Source organism: Nipponia nippon, unplaced genomic scaffold (assembly GCF_047370975.1).
Source record: "Nipponia nippon isolate SJK-2023a ecotype South Korea unplaced genomic scaffold, ASM4737097v1 scaffold_10, whole genome shotgun sequence".
In the NCBI taxonomy this organism is placed as follows: Eukaryota; Metazoa; Chordata; class Aves; order Pelecaniformes; family Threskiornithidae; genus Nipponia; species Nipponia nippon.
The window spans coordinates 21,608,113-21,629,025 of record NW_028262291.1 but is presented as its reverse complement, the minus strand read 5'-3'; the positions used below and the strand labels follow the sequence as shown (position 1 = coordinate 21,629,025).

The 20,913-nt window shown below is 36.0% G+C and overlaps 1 protein-coding gene across 12 annotated transcripts in view; it reads left to right on the top strand.

Moving 5' to 3' along the window:
- CPT1A (carnitine palmitoyltransferase 1A) overlaps window positions 1-20,913 on the top strand; it is a 46,438-nt gene that overhangs the window by 7,186 nt on the left and 18,339 nt on the right. For 6 of the 12 annotated variants that reach the window (XM_087745930.1, XM_087745922.1, XM_087745926.1 and 3 more), the window contains 9 exons: window positions 6,583-6,737; window positions 7,855-7,994; window positions 8,395-8,566; window positions 11,867-11,968; window positions 12,695-12,832; window positions 13,720-13,797; window positions 14,455-14,562; window positions 15,632-15,719; window positions 19,633-19,828. In XM_087745930.1, coding sequence (XP_087602056.1) covers window positions 6,597-6,737; window positions 7,855-7,994; window positions 8,395-8,566; window positions 11,867-11,968; window positions 12,695-12,832; window positions 13,720-13,797; window positions 14,455-14,562; window positions 15,632-15,719; window positions 19,633-19,828 — 1,163 coding nt within the window. In that variant the 5' untranslated portion in view covers window positions 6,583-6,596. Of the gene's footprint in view, window positions 1-97; window positions 119-2,138; window positions 2,319-2,542; window positions 2,748-6,582; window positions 6,738-7,854; window positions 7,995-8,394; window positions 8,567-9,439; window positions 9,503-11,866; window positions 11,969-12,694; window positions 12,833-13,719; window positions 13,798-14,454; window positions 14,563-15,631; window positions 15,720-19,632; window positions 19,829-20,913 lie in introns of those variants that run through there. The other 6 variants (XM_087745924.1, XM_087745925.1, XM_087745923.1 and 3 more) reach the window with 6 other exon arrangements.

Genomic DNA, 20,913 nt, shown 5'->3' with positions numbered 1-20,913 from the left:
AATTCAGACAGGTGAAGACATATTTGATGAATGTTACAAAGACAACTACACTTATAAAAATTTTTTTTGAAGTCTTTAACCCTTTACATCTGTGTAAGAAGAGATCCTGCTACTTGGTGTAAGTATTTGATACACTTTTTGGTTTGGAGAACCTTGTTTACACGAGTATTTTTCAACAAAAAACTCAAGCAATGTTGATTATCCATAGATTGTATCCACTTCTGGGATGACTGTATAGATCAAGGTTACCATTAAACTGTAGCTGGCGGCAAAGTGTGGAAGTAAACTAACATGCTAACAAGTTATTTTAAGATGTTGGCACTGGCTTTGTTGTGCTTCACTACATATCATTTAATTGCAAGCACACTATCTAGGCAAAGTCAGCTGCCATAGAGTAGTCTGAATTACTTTGTGTAGTACTGACACCAATAACAGAAATCTGAAGAGAAATTTGGAATGAGGAGACTTGGCTGAACATCTCAATGTTTGGAATTCTCTTGCTTTTAATTTAGTATCTGGTATGAAATCAACAGATTTGAGCATAAGCAATTATTCATTGATTTGTATAAAACAAAATGCATTCATAGTTTTGGCTTTCTATGAGAGCAGAAAATGCAAATTTCTATGATAATAGCTTAAACAGGTGAGAGAAAATACTTGATCACTGTCTCAGCACAAACAGAGCGCAGATGTTCGTGTTTTAATACTGGCTCTGATTTCATTAAGTCTGTCCTCAGACTCTTGGAATTCAGTGATCTATCCTAAAGTGCCAAAATTTGTTAACAAATGAACATACAAATGAAATTTTTTTAATGTCTCTTTTCTTCCAAAATCTGTAGCAAGCTCATCCCCTGAAGGGAGATCTGATGTGTGGACAATAAAATACTGGATAAAACTTCTTCAATGTTTTCAATATTTAAACAAGTTTCAGAGTTGAAGTCTTTTAAGAGAAGTTGAGAGCTCCAGAATTTTTTTCCTGTTCTGTATGGCTGCTTGTAAGGTTCAAACAGTAACTCTTATTGCTTTGCATTTTGATAGAAATGGAATTTCCCCCTCCTGCCGCCCTTTTCGCTTTGAAATAAACTGTTTTGGGGACAAAGACAGTGTGGCACTTGCTTGTTTTCCTAAGACCTTCTGAGTTCAAGGTGTCCAGCTTTAAATGGAAATCTTAATATAGTTCTAAGTATGTTTCCTAACTAAAATTGGGTTTAATGTACTTTCAAGTAGTAACTCTCTCCACATCCCATCTTGAAAGCTTCCTTAAACAATGTAATTGTAAATGATTTAGTATCACTCTTTTCTCCTCACCAGTCTCTATTCCTATTTGAAGTTTTGAAGTTGTAAGTTTATTTTAACAAAGAAGCGAAGAATCCTTCAAGATCAGGTTTCTGTTTGGTTTTTTTTTTTTAGTTTTTGTTTGTTTGGTTTTTTGTTGGTGGTTTGTTGTTTGTTTGGTTTTGGGTGTGTTTGGTTTTTTTTTTTTTTTTACTTTTAAGCTTGCTAGTAGGAACTTGGCAGGAGTCAGAAGACATTACCTACATAAGATGCTTCTCATTGCTTCATTGGTGGTACCTTGCATCGGCATGAAGTTATGAGGTTTTCCAGATGCATCTGAATTCAGAACTGCCATCATACTTCAAGATGCAGCATGTTCTAGCTCTTAGCACAGGGACATGGAATGCTGCAAGTCTGCTCACTATCTATGAACAGCCTGTGGTTTGGGTACCAAAAGTGTCTATTTGAGGGCTCTGACAGTATGAAACCTGTGTAGGGTGGTACGTAGCAGTGTTCTTGGACAAACTGTAGGCAGCAGTCACTGCTTTTCAAAGAAAACTGTCAACCTTTGATTGTCAAAGTAGAATAATTGGAGAGAACTGTTTTGTGGGCTTAGTTTGGTTACTGACAGCTAATCCATAAATAGGTGTAAAAAATCTGTGAGGAGAGCCTCAAACTAAATTGTTGAAGTAGCTTGGAAGTGAGAGTCATAGAATTAAGTCTTTCACCAAGGTTTTAGCTATTCTGGGTTATGTGAGTAAGACTTCTTTCCAGTTTTCCTCTGAATTTGTTAACTGGCTTCCTTTGCAGGAAAAGGAGCTATAGATGTGAAAACTACATTTAAATAATATGTCTCTTTCCAGTGGATGTTTGGACTCCTGTCAAGGAGAAATCGCAGGGTTTTCTCTATTCCAAGAAGAATAGGATATCAGGGAAAAAATGGATTGTATGAGCCAAGCAATGTATGGGAAGCAAGTGACTGAGTTCTGAGAGAAGAAGTGACATGGGTATCCCCTTAAAGCAGAGGAGTTGCTTTTTGTGAGGTAGAGGTGGTGACTTTACTTTTTTTAACACTATACTTTTATCCATATAAAGTTTATAACATTTACAGAAACATAGAAAGTTTCATACTCAATAGCATTTCCAAAAGTAACTGCTTCAGGAATTAATACCTTGTTTTGTGCAATGTACTGTAGTACATTTAACTTTTGTATCATGGCTTGGTGCTTTTTATGATGCACGTGGTAGTTCTTTCACTGTCTTTCAGACATTGTGTTATGTGCTTCAGAGAGACATTACCAACCACACATGATTTCTTGTGTACCTGACTAAATGGAAGCATCCTGCACGTGACATCTCTCTTAGCTTCAGATTTTCCAGAGCTGAGGCCCTGATCTCCTCCTGTGGCTGTAGGAACATGTAAGCCCTAATACGGAGTTGACTGTTCAGTGTCTGCAACCTGAAATCATGAGGTCTGTGAGCAGTCTGTGAGTTAAACCTCAATCTTTGTAGTGTAAATATCCTGAGACTGCAAAAATAGTAGCTGAGGAGGCTTTATGCATAGTAGGCGTAACAGCATAGTTTTTCAGACCATCAGGTCTATCAGGCCTTAGGCCTTCTAAGGTGCTGTGTATTTTCTTCACTTAAAAGTGACATCCAACCTAGCAGTACTTGTTTATAAAAATGGAAAAAAATTATGGTAAGTTTTTTGATTCGCTCAAGCAGGGGTATGAAAAGGGAAGAGGAGAAACATCTGCAGCTGTTAACAGCATGTTTGAATTGAAGTAAAATCAGAAAAGAGCAAGGAACAGGCAACTTTCTCCTTTAATTAAAAGCAAAACAGAAAAAACCAACCAAACAAAAAAAAAACCAACCACACCAAGTTTTAAGAGGCAAGTGTGTTTTTTAAGATACATTAATATGATGAGAGAACACTGAAAGGAATGAAAACAAGCCATTGCAGATTACTTTTAGAAATTATTGCACTCTTTTTTTTCCCCTTTAAGTAAGACTTTGCCAAACTGCTAGGAAAGTCAAAAGCTCTTGTTTATGGCTCTCTGTTTGCAATGAGGTTAATTAGTATATGCTGTACAGAAATATTTTGCTGACCAAAATGCCTGAAGTTAGAAGAAGTTATTGTTTCAGTGTTAGTTAGCTGATTGATGTGGGTGCTGCCTTACTAACGTTGGCAAGTCAAGTTTATAAGTCTAACGCATGCTCCTTTGTCCTGTGCCCTTTTACCTACTTTGCTAGCAAGCACGTGACAGCAGAGGAATGCAAAGGAGGGGAAGTGTACAGCAGCTTATGATTAAATTGGCCTTTAAGGAGGAAAATAAGTCTTCAAAGAAAGGGACTTAAGGAAGTCTTTGGTGTGCAGCCATCATAATTCTAAACAGTCTTAAAGGCTTACAGTTTTCTTAAGTAAAGGAAAAGGATATGAAAAGAAACAAGCCATTTGATTGTTTCACATATTGAGGTCAAGTAATACAGTCCTACAACTAGACTTGTCTTTGTTTTCAGGGCTTGTTTAGTTGATTCAGGATTAATTCTTGCTGGATTAATATTTCTTCATTTGGGAATAAGGAATATTTTCCTTATTGAAGCTTATTTAATTTTATGATCATGCTAAGTTTTAATTCATTAAAATATCAAGTTGACTGTTTATGATTAATGCTATTTATAATTTTTTCTACCTTGGACAGTAGAAATGCATGTGCCTAAAAAGGGAAGGGTTCCTGAAATTATCTCTCTTCAGAAACAGAGAGGAGGATAGTTACAAATTCCCAGGCTGAGAAGTCACAGGGGAATTGAAGGGTAATAGAAACTAGTTGATCTGGTACTTAAGACACTGGCATTCCAGAATGTAAAATTCCATGCGTGAACTGGAGAACCTGTTGGCCCTTCTTGAGACAAATCCAGGTGCCTGATTCTCCATATGGGGATATGGTTGGTTTTGTTGCAGTTTGTTTTTTTTTTTTTTTTATACCAGTCTTAATAGTACTGCTAAACATATGATGAATTCTTAACTTTGAGCGCTTTCCCCTTTTGCAAACCTTGTTGAGTCCAGGTTATACCATGTATTACTACTGCCTGTCTCTGTTTTATTGCTCTCTTGCAGTTTTGGTCTCAACGTCAAACTTGTGAGGCACAATTTTAATGTCAGCTGACTTTGACTTCCTGATACTTGTCTACAGCAAGGACCCTATGAATAAGCAGTTGTTAGTGATGAAGTCATTAAGTACTACAAATTGCAGTTGTTACTAGGGCATACAGGGCTTGTCTTAAAGGTTTTGAAACTAGTGTTCAAAGCCGATTTGGTTTCTTTATTGTCCTAATCAGACACTGTACATGCATAGATTAAATTGTATACTATCTGTATGACACTGTGAGCTTTAGCTACCCTTCTGGAAACCCAGAAGCCTGATTCATCCAGGACTCAGCCTCTAAAACTTGAGCAGTCCTGATGGATTTGGGAATTACAATCAGCCACTGTAGCAGTAGTTGTATTGCAGAAGTTTATCACTGCAGGCTGGTCTAGGGATAGGCACTTTCAATATTGCAAACAGTCACTACCTATTGGTCAACAACCTTACTAGATGCTGCACAACAGCACTTATCTTGGTCATCTCTGCCTAATGCTCCTTCTCTTCCTATACTGTGTATTTATTTCCTAAGCCTACTATTACTGCAGCATTCCCAATGCTTACATTCCCTAGTTGTCTACTCATACACCTTTGCACCCCTTCTTTGTGCTCCAGATGACTTTGACATAGTAGAATATTTACAGACTAGAGGAGCAGCACTACAGTCATAATAAACTGCTTTTGAACTGCACAGCTAAACTGCACTGGTTAGCCCTCACATGCTGTTCAACAGTGGATGAACGTCTACCAGAATTTAAGTTTAGTTACAAAGTCTAAGGTTTACAAAAGAAATGTAAATTTCAGCCTTTAGGATTCAAAAGGCATGAAGTAGTTGTACTTTATTTTGATTTTGCTTAAACAGAAATGCCAGTGCCACCTTAAAACACTTGGTATTGATAACATCGTGTTTTGTACCAGTAAAAATGTGAAATTAAAACTTGTGCTTGAATCCTGACCTACGGATGGGATTATGGATTTCTCTACCTTGTTGCCGTACTTTTAAGAGGATATTGTTTTTAGGATTATGCACAGAAGTTTTGGTAAACTAATAAATGAATGGGGACAAAAGACTTTGGAATCACAATGGTCTCAGGAATATGTAGTTTGGACCATTTCAATGTTATACATAGAGCCTGTCTGCAAAAATCTGTGTTCTGATTGTAAGTGCTCAAACAACATACTCTGAATTAATGATGAGTAGGGGTAACTTCCAGGATATTTATGTAGAAATGGTGGATACAGAAAGAAAGAAGCTATGAAGATGAGCTGATAAATAAGAGCATACAGTTCAATTTGAATTGGCTGCATCCTCAGACAGAGTTGAGACATAAATATGTAAACAGAATCACAGTTACATTTCTGTTTTAACTTCCAGTGGTTTTTATTTGAGCCTGTTATGCCTGCCCATTATGATGGTCTTTTGCCTATATTGGCACCATTGTTGATATTTGTTTGGGTAGTTAAACTGAGCTGCAGTTCTTAAATTTCCTCTTAATTTCATGTTTGTTTACATGAAGGTCATTTTTCTGACAGTTGTGATTTGGTTTCTTCCACTCTGCATAGTTTTGATTTTGCATTTATTTGCCGGACAGAACTCAGAGCCACAGGGCTATACTGTCTTATTGCTGTGACTGATCAGCTTGAAATTAGGATATAAAAAAAATTTCAGAGAAAGATATGGCCAGAAGCAGCTTTGTTTTGCTAGCCAAGGTGAAGACTTTAAATACCTTTTGTTTCAAAATGATGAAAAAAACATTTTCTGAATCTCCTTTATCATTCCAGAGTGAGATGCTATGTACCTGCAATACACTTTTTCTAAATATTATGGCTTTAATTTTCTGCTCTGCTCTGAATTTCTATATATTGCGTGTATGCATGATATTCAGCTTGCTGCAATACTGCCAAAAGGCCTAAGTTACATGAGAGTGTTTCGCTTCCATTTTCAGCTGTTGTGGTTAGAAGAGGTACCTTAATTAACATACTGGATGTTCAGACTGAAGTGCAAGCATAGTCTGTAAGGAAGAGACAAGTACTGTATGTAAATTTGGCACGTTTTGAAACATTTCCCAAAATTACTGTATAGAAGATACTTTGCTAGGAATGGACTAGTTTCTAGTTCCTTTGAACAAAGAGGAAATAATTTTTTAACTTTGCTTTTTGACAGAACTCTCCCTGAAAATGGCAGAAGCTCATCAAGCAGTAGCTTTTCAGTTTACAGTAACTCCAGATGGGATTGACCTGCGAATGAGCCATGAGGCACTCAAACAAATTTACCTATCTGGTGTCCATTCATGGAAGAAAAAGTTCATCAGATTCAAGGTATTTTAAATTAGCCAAGTCCAAACTAAAGACCAACCAAACTTGAGGGTTATTTAATGTTTTATAGATTTATTGAAGTTTTGTTTAGGCAAAACTTATTTTTTTTGGCAAATAAAGTTCCTTATTGGGAAAGACTCATGTGGGTTTTAGTTAAGACAAGGGATACTGAGGAAGGTAGCACTGGGTGATGCTGTAAAGACTGAAAGGGTACATCTTTTTTATTTATTCTATGGAAGCAAGATGAAACAGACATAGAAGTTAACAATAGCTTTAATTTACTTCATTCTCTTCATAATACATTGCGTAATTATGTAATCTTTTAGCATAAGTCAGAAATATAATTAGTTGTGATTTTTAGTGTGATATCACTTAGAAGTACAAGACTACACTCTTGATTTTATGTATTCTTTGCCAAAATTAAATTTTCAAATTAACGAGTGTTTGCTGTTTTCAAAAAAAAATACCTGAACATTTATCTTGTACAAGGTATGCTAAGTAGTAATGTTTCTGATGAGGTATTTGATATAGATTGTTGTGATTTTATTGCTTTGTTCATGGGATCATAAATGGTAAGTATCTATTTTATTAGTAGCAGACTAGATAAGCTACAGGCTATCTTCAACATCTCTTTCAAAAACATATTTTTAACAGTAGTCTTAATAAAATCTTATAAAGCTATGAGAAGGACTGTTTAAATGATATTAAAAAAACCCCTTGATTCTGGTTTTCAGTGTCTTGTTCAGTAGAATATTTTTGCCATGTATTCATTTAGAGAGGCCTAACTCAGTGTAAGTGGGAATTATTGAAGTGTCATTTGTTCCAAAGTTGTTTGTTAATTTCAGTATTTTTAGTAAGACTTGCAGCAGAATCAGTGTTGTCTACAAAAGAACTTAAAAGTTCCTTTAATTCTTGATTTGTGACAATTTTCTGTAGCAGTCAAACTTAACTAAATCCATTCTCTACTTCTGAGTTAAGCATGCGTAAGAATATGTTGGATAATCTTAACCTTTTGTTTAAAACTAAATGACTTAAATGTGGTGGGTTTTGTTTCTTTCCATGGTAATATGAAGTCAACCACTTTGGTATGAAAAAATTATGTGAAGGCTTTTCTTTCCAGAATGGAATTATCACTGGCGTTTATCCTGCTAGCCCATCTAGCTGGCTCATTGTAGTTGTGGGTGTGATGTCAACAATGTATGCCAAAATTGATCCTTCTTTAGGAATAATAGCTAAAATCAACCGAACACTTGATACAACGTAAGTAGACTGAAAAGTTACTGTTCCTCTAAAGGAAATCAGTTTTATTTGTAGCTACTCTTAAAGCTAATCCTGTTAAAATGTATCAGATTTTGAACAGTATGTTTGTGACGGAGGAAGCCCAGTAAGCAGATGTATGACGGTTGTTAGGTAGGTTGTTATACCAGTATTACTACATTGTTTTCTGAGTATTTGGGAAGCACATTTGGCAAATTGTGTGGCCTTTGAGCTTGCTGCATGAGAGAGTGTTTGGAAAGGAGTTTATGAAAAAGGGCTGAACAGGCATGAAGCTTGTGTAATGCCTGCCTGTAATACCATTAGACTTAGGTTTGCAATATTACATTCTCTTTAGAACTTAAACTGACATTAACTGGTACATGCTGGCTTTTGTTTTAAATAGTGGCTATATGTCAAACCAAACACAGAACATTGTGAGTGGAATACTTTTTGGCACAGGACTTTGGGTTGCCCTTATTGTCACAATGCGCTACTCTCTAAAAATGCTGCTTTCCTATCATGGTTGGATGTTTGCTGAACATGGAAAACTTTCTGCAGGCACCAAGTTTTGGATGGTAAGGATATATTGTCTTCCTGTTTCATCTTAACTTCTATCTGGTCTGTATTCAAAGTCCTAAAAGAGAAAACTTTGTAGGTTGTTCCTTTCTCGTGTTTTCTGTGTCATGGGACAGGATGCTGTTGGGTAGATATTTCTACTAATTACTGTCATCCTTCTGATGCTATAATTAAACTATTCAGGATGGCCTTGTAGAAGGAAGAGTAAAAACTGCAAGAATAATTTCTAAATTTGCCAACACCTTTGGACTGTGTGGCTCAAATACCTACTTTTTCTCTATGTGCAAGTACAGCTTAAAGAACTTGGGCTGCAGCACTGAAGAATCTTGTCCTCCCCAAAAAGTGCTGCCCTAATTCTTTGTTGAAATGTTAGGATTTCTAGTCATCCATTCTAAAATTATTCTTATGCTTGAAGAAAATAATATTGAATGCCCTTTCAATTGATTTAGTGGTATGCCTCCAAAATGAGTTGGAGAAAAAGTGTAAGGTAGGTAGCTTGTTATGCAATTTTCACATAAGGATGAGAGTGATCTGGCTCCTGTTGATTATTGTGGTGCTTTGGAAAAGGATCCTTAAAGGATGCGATAGGCACAAAGTGAGGAAACGTACATATAGGTGCTCCAAGAGATGAAGTGGGTTTTTGTTACTTGGATTCAGTTTCAACTCACTTTTGCCAGTATTGTTATAGAAATAACTTACGTGCCCTACTATGATAAAATTAGTCTCTGTGGCCTCAAAAATTATCTGGTGTGTGTTAGACTAACAATATGTCATAATTTATTATGAAATATGTTCAAGAGCAGGTATCCAGAATGGTACACTAAAATAGAATTTAATGTTCATCTGTTACAAATGAAATTTCTAATTGATAGTTTCTCCTGGAAGCGGTATCAGGAGCCTCATGACTCGAATTTGTACAGTACAGGCTCTGAATGGTAAGGCTTTCTGTCAATTGCTTGAAGCTGTAGCTGTCTGAGTTTTCAGCATGTCCTACCACATAGATATTTTAAAGCTGTTAATATTGCCTTATCAACCTTAAACAGTATGAACTGTAATGCTACTTACCATGCTTTGTTGCATATTGTATTCATAAATTTGTCTATTATATATGTTGCATATATATTCTGTTGTGTTATATATGTTTTAAAATAGAGAACACTATAAAGGTGTATGCCCAACAGTGTCTTGTCTATACTTAATATGAATCTCTATTTTAATACCTTATTCTTCCTTTAGCTAGTCCTAGCAAAAGAGAAGACTGGTTTCCCTAGTAAAACAGTACCAACTACCTTAGCTTTCTAGATTTTTATTATCCTTTAATATTGTGTAATTTTCTGGAGGGGTTTTCCTGTTGTGGGTTTTTTTGTTGTTTTTTTGGTTTTTTTTTCTTAGCTGTTTTTCATGCTGATTAACAGCATGAAAAATGCTGTCGTGAATGTACTGTCTTCTGTTCAAATAGTCATGCAGATCAAAAACCTTTAGCTCTGATTTCAGTCACAGTACAAAGTGATTTTCAGGCTGGTTGGAAGTCTGGTGGCACTTTCAATGAACATATTTCATCTTCTAAAGTCAAATTTCCTGTACCAGGATTAGGGGAAAAATCCAAGTATAGTTGCTGTTTTAAAAAATAAGTTTAATAATAATCTGTGAACAGATGCAACACATGATAGAATGAGATTATTTGCTGTGTCTGCATATGAAATCAGAGATATAATTAAGTATGTGTGTCTGTCAGATCACTTTAATGGTCTCAAACTTATAAATTCTCTGCTACAAGTTTACTTAAGAGATAAATACTGTGAAACATGTTTGGTTTTGTCAGTTGAGCAGGTATTCTCTGTCTGAAGATAATTTCAGCCTTTCCTGGCTTAAGAGTTCTGCAATAAAGTTGTCTCCAAGTATGGAATTAGATTTTTCTTATGAAAAGCTGAGCTTTTTTTTCTCACCTGGCTTCAAATTTATCTTGTCATGAAGCACAACTAGATTTAATTGGGCTGATCACTGTGGTGCATCCATGTACATCTGATGACTCTTGATACAGATCCATTTGCAGGGAGGTCTGTCTTTGTGGTAATACTCTGCAATTCTTAATAGTTTTGTGCTGCCTGAAACAACCTCCTCTAGCTGTGCTAACCAAAGAAATTGAAGGGGGGATGAGGAACTCCACATAGTAGAGATTTTTTTTACTAAGTAGTTTTGCCAGTTGTGGGGGGATAGAAGGGAGAAGTTCTAGGAATTTAGTAGTGAAATGACATCCTCTGTTTTCTTCTGTCTTTAGTCTATTGGCCTCTATACAATATATGGTATAGTATATTGGAGCATGATTGGATTTTGACAATAAAGGTTCCACTGGATTGTTGGTATAATACTTGACCTTACTTTCATGCTGAAAGAGGGTGATAATGTCAAAATTCTTTCATGTGTAGCCTAGAAGTTGTGTGGTCTAGACTTTCAGCCTAGTGCGTGTCACAGTTGAGAATTAGTCATAGATAGAAATGCTGCTTCTGTCTTCAGTCTCCCATGGAAAACAGGAGATGCTGTAATATCTGAAGCTAAGATGGGAATTGTTGTCTCTGGCTTTTTTGTTTTGTTGCTGTTTTTTTGTAACACAAGCACTGAGTATAACACTGGCATGCTTGCACAATTTGATATGTTCAAATCATGCAGTAGACTACCTGAGGTAGACTCATGCTTGAAGAAACTCCCTGTAACATCAGTACTATTATTGATGCTAAGCTATAACTTTGGAAAATATTAAATCATGATTTCAAATCATAATTATTAATTTTTTTAAAGGTGGCTATAATTATCTAGGATCCTTAGCTGAGTGATGGGCTTGATAATGATTCCTGTTTTGAAGCACAATATAGATATTTTTGTAGTATCTACTATATAGTAAAAGATCAACTGGTAGACTTGCTTTTTTAATCCTAAGAGAGGGAAATGTATGAAGAAAAGAAGTGCTAAGTAATTCTGTCTTTATTTTCTGTTGAGATGAAGGTGTGCCATTCATAAACAACAGTATTGCCTGATGACCAGAAGATTGTCTGGGAAGTCAGGAATGACTATGACCGTCTTTCTCTTCCACTGACATGCTGTTTAGCCTTTAGGAAGTTAGTTTATGTCACTGCCTTTTTTATTTGTGAAAGAGTGATAAATATGATAGTTTGCTAAATTTAGGACAGTATAATTTACCAGTGAAAAGAACTATGAGGTACATTACACTTTATTACTCTGTCATTTTTCTTTTGTTGAACCTAATAATTTGACGTGTGTATTTTCTTTTTATTTTTCTTCAGGCACTTGTAAAACTCTTCTCAGGACGTAAACCCATGTTATACAGTTTCCAGACATCTTTACCACGATTGCCAGTTCCAGCTGTTAAAGACACAGTCAATAGGGTGAGTACATTCATTAATTAATTTTCTTCAGTAACACCAAATCCATATTTAGATGCCCTTGTGGTTTTTGGTTTTGGTTTTTTTTTTGCCATGTCTTATAAAAGTATTGCATGGTGGTATTAATGTGGTGTAATGGATTAAAACTTCTGCATAGAAATTAAAATAAAGGCTATGACAAACCACTGAAACTGGTGACAATTTGAAGCCAGTGTACTTCATATTGGATGATGTGATGTCTGTTGATGTAAGACTATGCAACGAAGTGTGGTTTCCAGGGCTTTTGAAACATATTGGTTTTGTTATCTTCCACAGCTTGAACACATACATGTGTGTTTTATGACACAAAACCTTATAGCAAAGTGTGTAACTAGGACAGTATGTCACAGAAACTGAAGACTTGATTTTTTTCTTAGATACTAAAAAATATCTCTGCCTGATAATGAAGAAGCAGTATGTCTTTCCCTTTTGAGTGGAAAATGTATCTTTAGAAAAGTAACCTCTTCCACTTATGATTTGCTGACAGATGTCTGGAAAAAGATCTCATTTTTGTCATTTGCAGGCAGATGTTTAGAAGAGCATGTACTTTTATTTTAACAACGTAGTATTTGCAGCCTTATGAATTGAGTCTGGATAATCTTTGTCTACTATTCAAATGATTTGTGTAGGAATGGTGAGAAGCTATGTATTAGTTACTGTACTGATGCTGATTCTTTTCCTGTATTCTAGTATCTGGAATCAGTTCGGCCACTTATGGATGATGAAGAGTTCAGAAGAATGGAGGGTCTTGCCAAAGATTTCGCATTTAATTTAGGACCAAGGCTTCAGTGGTATTTGAAGTTAAAATCCTGGTGGGCCACAAACTATGTGAGTAGATAAATACGAGGCTCAGTCATTCAAATGACATAACTTAATTTGTTCCCTCTTGCCTTTTTTGGCTTAACTTTCATTCTTTCTTAAATGTAAAAGAAGGCAATTGAAACTGCCTAATATTTTTGTAAAGTACACCAGAGACCCCCTGATTTCCACAAAAATAATATCTGTGATTTGGTAGTGTGGTGAATGGAACTTCAAAGAATGAATCCTCATTTTGTGTTTGTTATTCTGGAACAGGTGATTTAGCTTTTGTTGTTATGATTGCTTTTGAGATCTGTTTATTTGCTTGTTAAGCTTGATAACTCAGCAATGGGCCTGTCTACCCAGGTGGTTTAGAAGAGTGATTTAGGACAACTTTTTTTGTAGAGAGCAGCTAAAGCCTATGGAAGAGAAATTTTAACAATAAGTTGTTTTGGTCTGGGGGGGTATGGGGACATTTTTGATTTGCTTTTTTTTACCAAAAAGAAAACCCAGACACTAACATCATAGTGAGAACTGTAATATAATTCCTTCCTGATGTATTATCTAACATCTAGCTATACCCAGTAGCCTAAGCTGAGCTAGAGTGTCCTGACAAAGGTTGCAAAACATTCAGGAGATCTGATACATTTTAAATATTAACTGAAGATGGCAACTTCTTCAGAAGCTTATCAGAGAGCTACCGCTGAATTTAATTTAATTCTCTCACCCCTTTTTTGCTGTTTTCCCTAAAGTTTAACACAAATTAGGCTTTGTTTGTCTTTTTTACTAGACAAAGTAGGGGGCAAGCTAGCAGTTTCCTTCCTGCTTCTGTATGGAATGTGGAGTCATTAAGACAGAAGACACAAACTGTGGAAATTATAAGATTTTACTGCTTTTGTTTTCCTTCCTGCTAATAGGTTAGCGATTGGTGGGAAGAATATATCTACCTTAGAGGACGTGGACCGATTATGGTTAATAGTAACTATTTTGCAATGGTAGGTAAATACTATAAACACCTTATGTGTCAGAGTAGTACTGTAAAATTTCTGCCAGGTATCTTACTTCGTGATATCTTTCTGCTTAGAAATCTATTGCCACTGAGTATGTGACCTTTGCTTTTCTTCTAGTTTTTCTTTTCTACCTACCTGCAGCCAATGTCTTCAACTACAGTGCTGTCTTAATAATAATAATAAAATTAACACATCTCCTTAGTACATCTGCTTACTGCAGCAAGCAATCTTTCAAAAGCTCCATGTAGAATTTCATGGGTAACACAGTTCAACAAGGTGTGTACTCATACTCACAAATGTCTGTACAGGAAGTAAAATTGTAAAAGACCCTAAAATTAAAAGCAAAAAGAGGAAATATGGTGGTCTTGGATTCAAGTTTTAAGTAGCATTGTCATTTCTACTCGGATGATTAACAGCTATCATGTATGTTTTAGGACTGATGCTGTTTAAGGAGACTGTGACTGTTGAAGAAATTCAAGTTTCAAGTCATCAACTCACTGCACTAGTGCACTTCATATGTTTTAATGCCTTTTCTGTATTGACCAGAATAAACTTTAAGAATGTGAATGAGAAGTACTATCAGTATTTTTTTTTAAATGTAGTCTGGTAATCATTAACTTATGATTCTTCTGTGCTTTACAGGACTTCCTCTATTTATCTCCCACAACTGTGCAGGCAGCTAGAGCTGGTAATGTTATCCATGCCATCCTGCTCTATCGGAAAAAACTGGACAGACAAGAAATCAAGCCAGTATGTATATGTTTAAATGGCTTTTGATCTTTTTCCAGCACAGTCTGTAAGAAGTTGACCAGTTTTCGGAATGGGAGAGGAGAGGAATGTCTTATTGTCAGAACTACATGTAAGATGTAACTGAATTTGTGGTCCTAAACACCTTAGTTAACACTTGAACTGCACATGGGCAGAAACTACCAAGTATCAAAAATGCAGGATTCTGTCATGCCAACTAATTGCAGTATTTGAAATTAACGTATGTATTTGATCTCTAAGATCTTTTCCAGCCTAAATGATTCTATGATTCTATTTGCCCAAAAGACAAAATAGAGGTTTGTACCTCTATAATATGTTATGTATTCTGTATAACAGATGTTATTGGTATGTAATGGTACTTCTGAGCCACTGAAGTCTGAAAAGTCTGTGGTATCATGTAGCGCAAGCACAAGGGATGGTTGGGACAAAGGACCGGACCTCAAGGCCAAGAGTGGGCCAGTGGCAGCCTAAGTATAGATCGTGATAAAATCCTGGGTTGCACTAATTTCTAGGTAACAAAGACAGGCAAGGTGAATCCCATTCTGAATTTCTGTTCTGTCCAGTGGCTGTGTGTTGTAGTGAACAAATATTGTGGAAACAATTCAGTAGTTTTGTTGAAGGTCATGGCAGGGATATGATTAGTTGTATGTAACTACAAATCTGAGAAATGTGAACTTTTGTTCCTACACAGCCAGAAATAGCTTTAAAAGAAGAAATTAAGGAGTAATGCATGCTGGATGTATAAGTTTTGCATCCAGACCAGCCATTGAGAGCTCGTTGGATTTCAGATGCTAGCTAGCTTCAGTCACCCTTCCTGAAGGGTGAGCTTTTGGTAGGAAGGAAAAAAATACAGCTACTGGAATGTCAGTGGAATCTTCCTCATGTAGTTCAAGGAAAGACAATGAAAAGGGGGGGGGAAATCCCTGAGCTGATGTATTATAAATCTTACTGTTCTACAGCCTGTCTTTAATCAGATCCTGTTTTTTCTTTCCTTTTTAATTTGCTAATTGTATATGCAAAATTACATTTTAATGTACCTTTTGTGGCACAGATTCTTCTGATGGGATCTACTGTTCCACTCTGCTCAGCTCAGTGGGAAAGGATGTTTAATACCTCCCGTATCCCAGGAGAGGAATCAGGTAAGCAGGGCCAGCCAAGGAGAATAAACATCTTAATGGAATTTGGGTTTTGGGGTATTTTCTGCTAAAATCCTGGTTTTGCAGATAAGGATCTGACAGACAGAAGGACACACCAATACTGTGTTCCAATACTCAGGAAGAAATTAATTGTTGTAGAGTGCATAGGTGCTTTTCCTTTTAGGGTGATTTTGAAACTTCTTCAGTGCTTTTTGTCTCTTCCTTTACTTAAAAGCTAACTTCAAGAACCTGTTGTCGGCCCTGTGTTTTTTAATTTATAAATAACCTTTACTTTTCTCCATTTTATTCTTTCAGGATCCTTTGATATCCATGTTTTTATCTTTGTAAAAGTTGTGTTCTCTTATCTCAACCATTTAAAAACCTTCTGCTTGCTTGACTTTCCCTTTTTCCTTTCAGCTTATGATTCACAACAACATCCCAATGTGTTCTCAATATGAACATACGTTCAACACTAGTTTTTTTCTTGGTTTAGAGGCAGGTACAGTCTTAGTCCTGTCAAGGTTTTCAATGCCACTGTTACCTTGACCTTTTGTATACACTGTAAGACATCAGCTAAGTGAACTCACCTGTAATAAGGACTGTGTCTGAAACTTTCTCTGTAATACATTAAGAAAATATATATGCTGGGTTTTGTTAGTTCCTGCCCTAACCCCCAGCAATGATCTGACTATCCTAAGCTATAAGTAATTAAGTTTTCACATTTTAATGTTGAATAGAGGGGCGTACCTCTTGACTTACAGCAGAGTCATTTTCACACGAGTCTGTTCCTGCAACTTCTGCTTATTGTGAGGGACTAAGGATATGTTTACATGATCACAAGCAATCATGTTAGCTCAGTCAAAAAAAAAAATTGTATCTGTAAGTGACAGTTCATATACACTTTCTCACTGTAGGTGTACATATGCTCTCATTGCATGCATTCATTAACACTGCCTATAGACATAAAAGCATTTCACTTTAGTAATTGGTGAACCTTTGATAAATTGTTTGTTATTGTATCTCAACATAAAAATACCGTATTTTTTGATGATCAATACATCTTCCGAGATCTTGAGGCTGATTCTTCTCCATATGGTGTTATTTTTCTAGAGGTAATGTATCCTTAAAGGTTCATCATGGGTTTCTCCCCAAGGTAGCCTCCAAAGACCTCCATCAGCTTATCCTAAATTTTCCAGGCTCAAGCTGTTTTTTATGATCTTAATTTTAAAGTGGGTTTTTTGTTGTTCTTTTTCCCTGAGTTTTGTCACTGTAAAAGGAGGCAGATTGCATCTAGAAATACTAACATTTGTAGTCAACAGGTGGAAGAAAACATTGCTATCCATTTTCTCGTTCTTTGAGAAGCAAACTAACAATTTCACGGCAGATTTGAGTGGAGACTTTTGTTGTGCTTTCCACAAAAGCTTAAGCTATATCTAGATTTCTCTGATCTGGTTATATGCTGAAGAGCCTCTTAGAACTGTCTTCATGTGTTTGTCCAACACTGCATCGTTGTGGCAGCATCAGAATGAAATAAAACATTTGGCAGTTAGCCTGACAGTCATGATTAGTCAGAGGATAATCACTAGGAATTTGGAATGCAAGGGGTTATTGGTTAGTCACCTCCATTGGGAATGTGCATATCCTACTTGAATATAGGATATATTTTTTTTAACTTTCTCTGAGATTTCTAACTCGCTTTTACGTTTCAGGCTGCCTTTGAGCATGTTAGTCCCACTCAACTACAGAATAAAAAACATTGTTTCTAAACAGACAGAGGGATGTGCCCACTCTTCCCTGCTGGCGGTCTGACATTTGCTGTACTGTATGAAGTTGGATAAGGGGGGAAAAGGGCATTGCCTAGTGGATAAAGCAATAGGTGTATGTGTTGGATAAGGATTTTACTCCCAGTTCTGCTGCTGGCCTTTGGTAGATTATTGAGGAATTATTTCCCAGCTATGCCTCAGCTTCCTTTATCTGCAAAATGGAGAAAAACATGTCCTTGATATGGTTACTCCCCGATCATGAACTAGTAACTTAAGTAGACTAGCAAGTTTTAAAATCTCTATTAGACAACTGCAGTGCATAAGCTATTGTTATTTAGAATACTTCAAGTACTGAAAGTGCTACCCTTGCCCCTTCCCTGTCCTCAATAAAATAAAAGGTATGAAGTGTTTTTGTTTAGCTTTGGATTTGGTGTTCTCTTAGTCTAACACCTGATTAAAATACATCCTGTATATCTTAATGGTTCTCCTCCATTTCTGCTGCTTAGTCTTTCAAATTAAAGTACAGTCAGCATCATAAAATTACCTTATTTTCCTCCTAAGCATTTCACATTTCCTATTTTACTTTTTCAATTTTTCATTGTTTCTATTTTTCTAAAGGAAAAACAACTTTTGTCCTTTCTGCCCCCTGATTTCAATTTTAAGTATTTTATGTTACACTTCCTAATGGAGCAGCATATTTAAAAAAAAAAAAATCTGCGGCATGTCTTCATGTTAAGTGGTGGTAAAATCTTAATGAACATTGTATCCTGTCACCTGAGCAGTTGTTTAATCTTCATGTCTTTTAACAAAGCACACTATGGAGTGAACCACTTCTTTTAAGCAGGGAAAAGTCTTTATGTCTTTCCATTCCCGTTTTTTTTTTTTTTATAAGGAGACCCATGCAGCTTGTTACATGCATCTTCAGATGTACGTAAATGACTTCTTGAACTGGCAAGAAAAAGGAAAGGATTTTTTTTGTATTACAACAAATCTGTACTCCAGGTGCATAAACCTGTATTCAGGCCCATAAGTTAGGTGTCAGGGCTCAACAACTGTTGTGAAGTCAGGTGTTGATGTAGATGACTAATAATCTCACTTTTGCTTTTTACACTCAAGAGGTTGTCTTACAACCAATTGTATTGATGTGCTTGACAGTTGGAGTGATGCTTCTGCCAATCCTAGCATTTTTATCACAGGCATCATATCTTTGACAGAAATGCAAAGTGGATAGCCAAAGGCATGATTAACATTAAATTGCTTCTGATCAGTGGATGGAGCATACCTACCAAAACTTTATGGATAGCTGAGAGTACCCAAAGTATAGAACTCTTTCCTGGTACAATGTTTCTCAGATCTCTCATAATCATGACTTTTAGGCTCAGCCCTCATTTTTGACATCTTTCTTCACCATCTCAGTAATGGGTCTTTTCAGATTCATAGGAATTTAACAGTTCTTTGGAGCAGTGAAGGAATTCAATTAACAGTTTTCATTAATTGAGGGCTTTTTCTGGCTGCTGTAGAAACCTTCATTTGTGGTTTGATACAATGCTTTCATGACTAGGTTCAGGCTTATCCCAATTAAGCTACATAAACAATAAAGTGAGGAAAAACTTGCGGTCTATGTTTCTGCTGCGCTGACTTCCCTAATACTACACTTTTTTGGCCATAGATGGAGTATTCACTCTGCATCTGCCAGGATAAATGTGAATAAAAGCTTATGGTACTAAATTTGGGCTCTCTTAAGACTTCCTGCAGATTGTACTGTGTCTAGCACTTGAATGCAGATGGTTTAAAAGTATCTTTCCTCAGACTCATCTAGTGCGTTCTTTTGCTGACTGCTTAATCAGACTACGCTAATAGTGCTCACTTTTCAGTTAGAGAAATACAGATTTAATTGCTTAATATTGTCCTCCAGTGGGGAAACTGGTGGTGCTATATATGCAAATGATTATCAAATCTGGGTATTTGACTGTTTCTTGCAGGAATCTTTGTGCTGAAATAACATGGGGGAGCGGTTTATTCCACACTATTTATTAGTTTGTTAAATAAGCTGTGGCTAACTCATTGTGCATGCAGTAGGCATTTATTGTTATTTAGTGCATTAGTGTTTCGAGGCTTCAGCTTTGTTTTCACATAAGTGATTGCAATTCTAGATACTCTCCAGCATGTGAAAGACAGCAAACACATTGTTGTGTATCATAAGGGCCGTTACTTCAAAGTGTGGTTGTACCATGATGGTAGACTGTTGAAACCCCGAGAAATTGAACAGCAGATGCAAAGAATTCTTGATGATGATTCAGAGCCTCAGGCTGGTGAAGAGAAACTAGCAGCTCTTACTGCAGGAGATAGGTATGGTGGTTATTATTTTTTAAATTAATTTTAATATTTAGAAATAGTTGCATAACATAATAACTGAATATTGGCTTTGGAATTTTAAAATAGTCTACAGTCAGTTGATTATATCAGTTGATCACTGGTTTTGTATATTGCTAACATATAACAGCTCTTCAGTCATTTGTAACTATATGGAGTTAAAAGTAATTTTGCAGTGGCAACCCTATATACAGATTACCTATACTTAGCTGGAGAAGTTTGGTTTAACTGTGGTTATTGTAAGAGTGATAATTGGAAGCTTTACAGCATTACACATATTGAAGTACTTGAGTTTTATATCTACTCTGGGGTTCACTGGCATTTTAAAGAATATCTTAAAAAATTAAGATTGAGAATGTGAATTCAGTAACTGTTACTCCATATTCATGACTTGTACCTAGAAAATAAAGCAGTGTGTATTCAGTTGGTTCTAGGTGCAAGATCATTGAATTCAGTTAAATTGTGACAAACTTAGTTCAATCTGTCTAGTTGTTTCTGGACAAGGGAGAGAAAGAGCTGTAGATTTTAATATACTTTCTTACTAGGAGTCCTTCCTTTTTCTCCTTTTCTGCTTTAAAACAAACTGAAATATTTTTCCATTGGGAAAACCACATAAATGTGTAACTAAACGTGGCACAACCATACAGAAATTACATTGTTCAGGACTTCTTTAACTTCAGATCTGTTTTAGGTATTTACCATGGAACATTTTATTGACAATTGTCCAGACTTAGATTTAGGTTTTAGAACAATGGATATTAATATCTGTTGATTGTTTTCATTATTATTACTTTTTTCTTCTTCCGTATAATAGATATTTTCTTTTGTTCAGTTATAAACATAGATGAACTATGCTATACATATTGCATGCCACAGAAATGTTGAATTTCTGAGGATTAAGCTTTGCACAGGTGTGGTGAAATGTTGAATTGGTTCCTAGGGTTACATTGTACGTGTATTTTCAGAACTTTTCACTGCTGATATCATTTAAAAGCAATGAAATTAGTTGCTTCAAATTTGATAAAAGTAGGAGGAATGTCTCATAGTGATCTTAAGGGTGA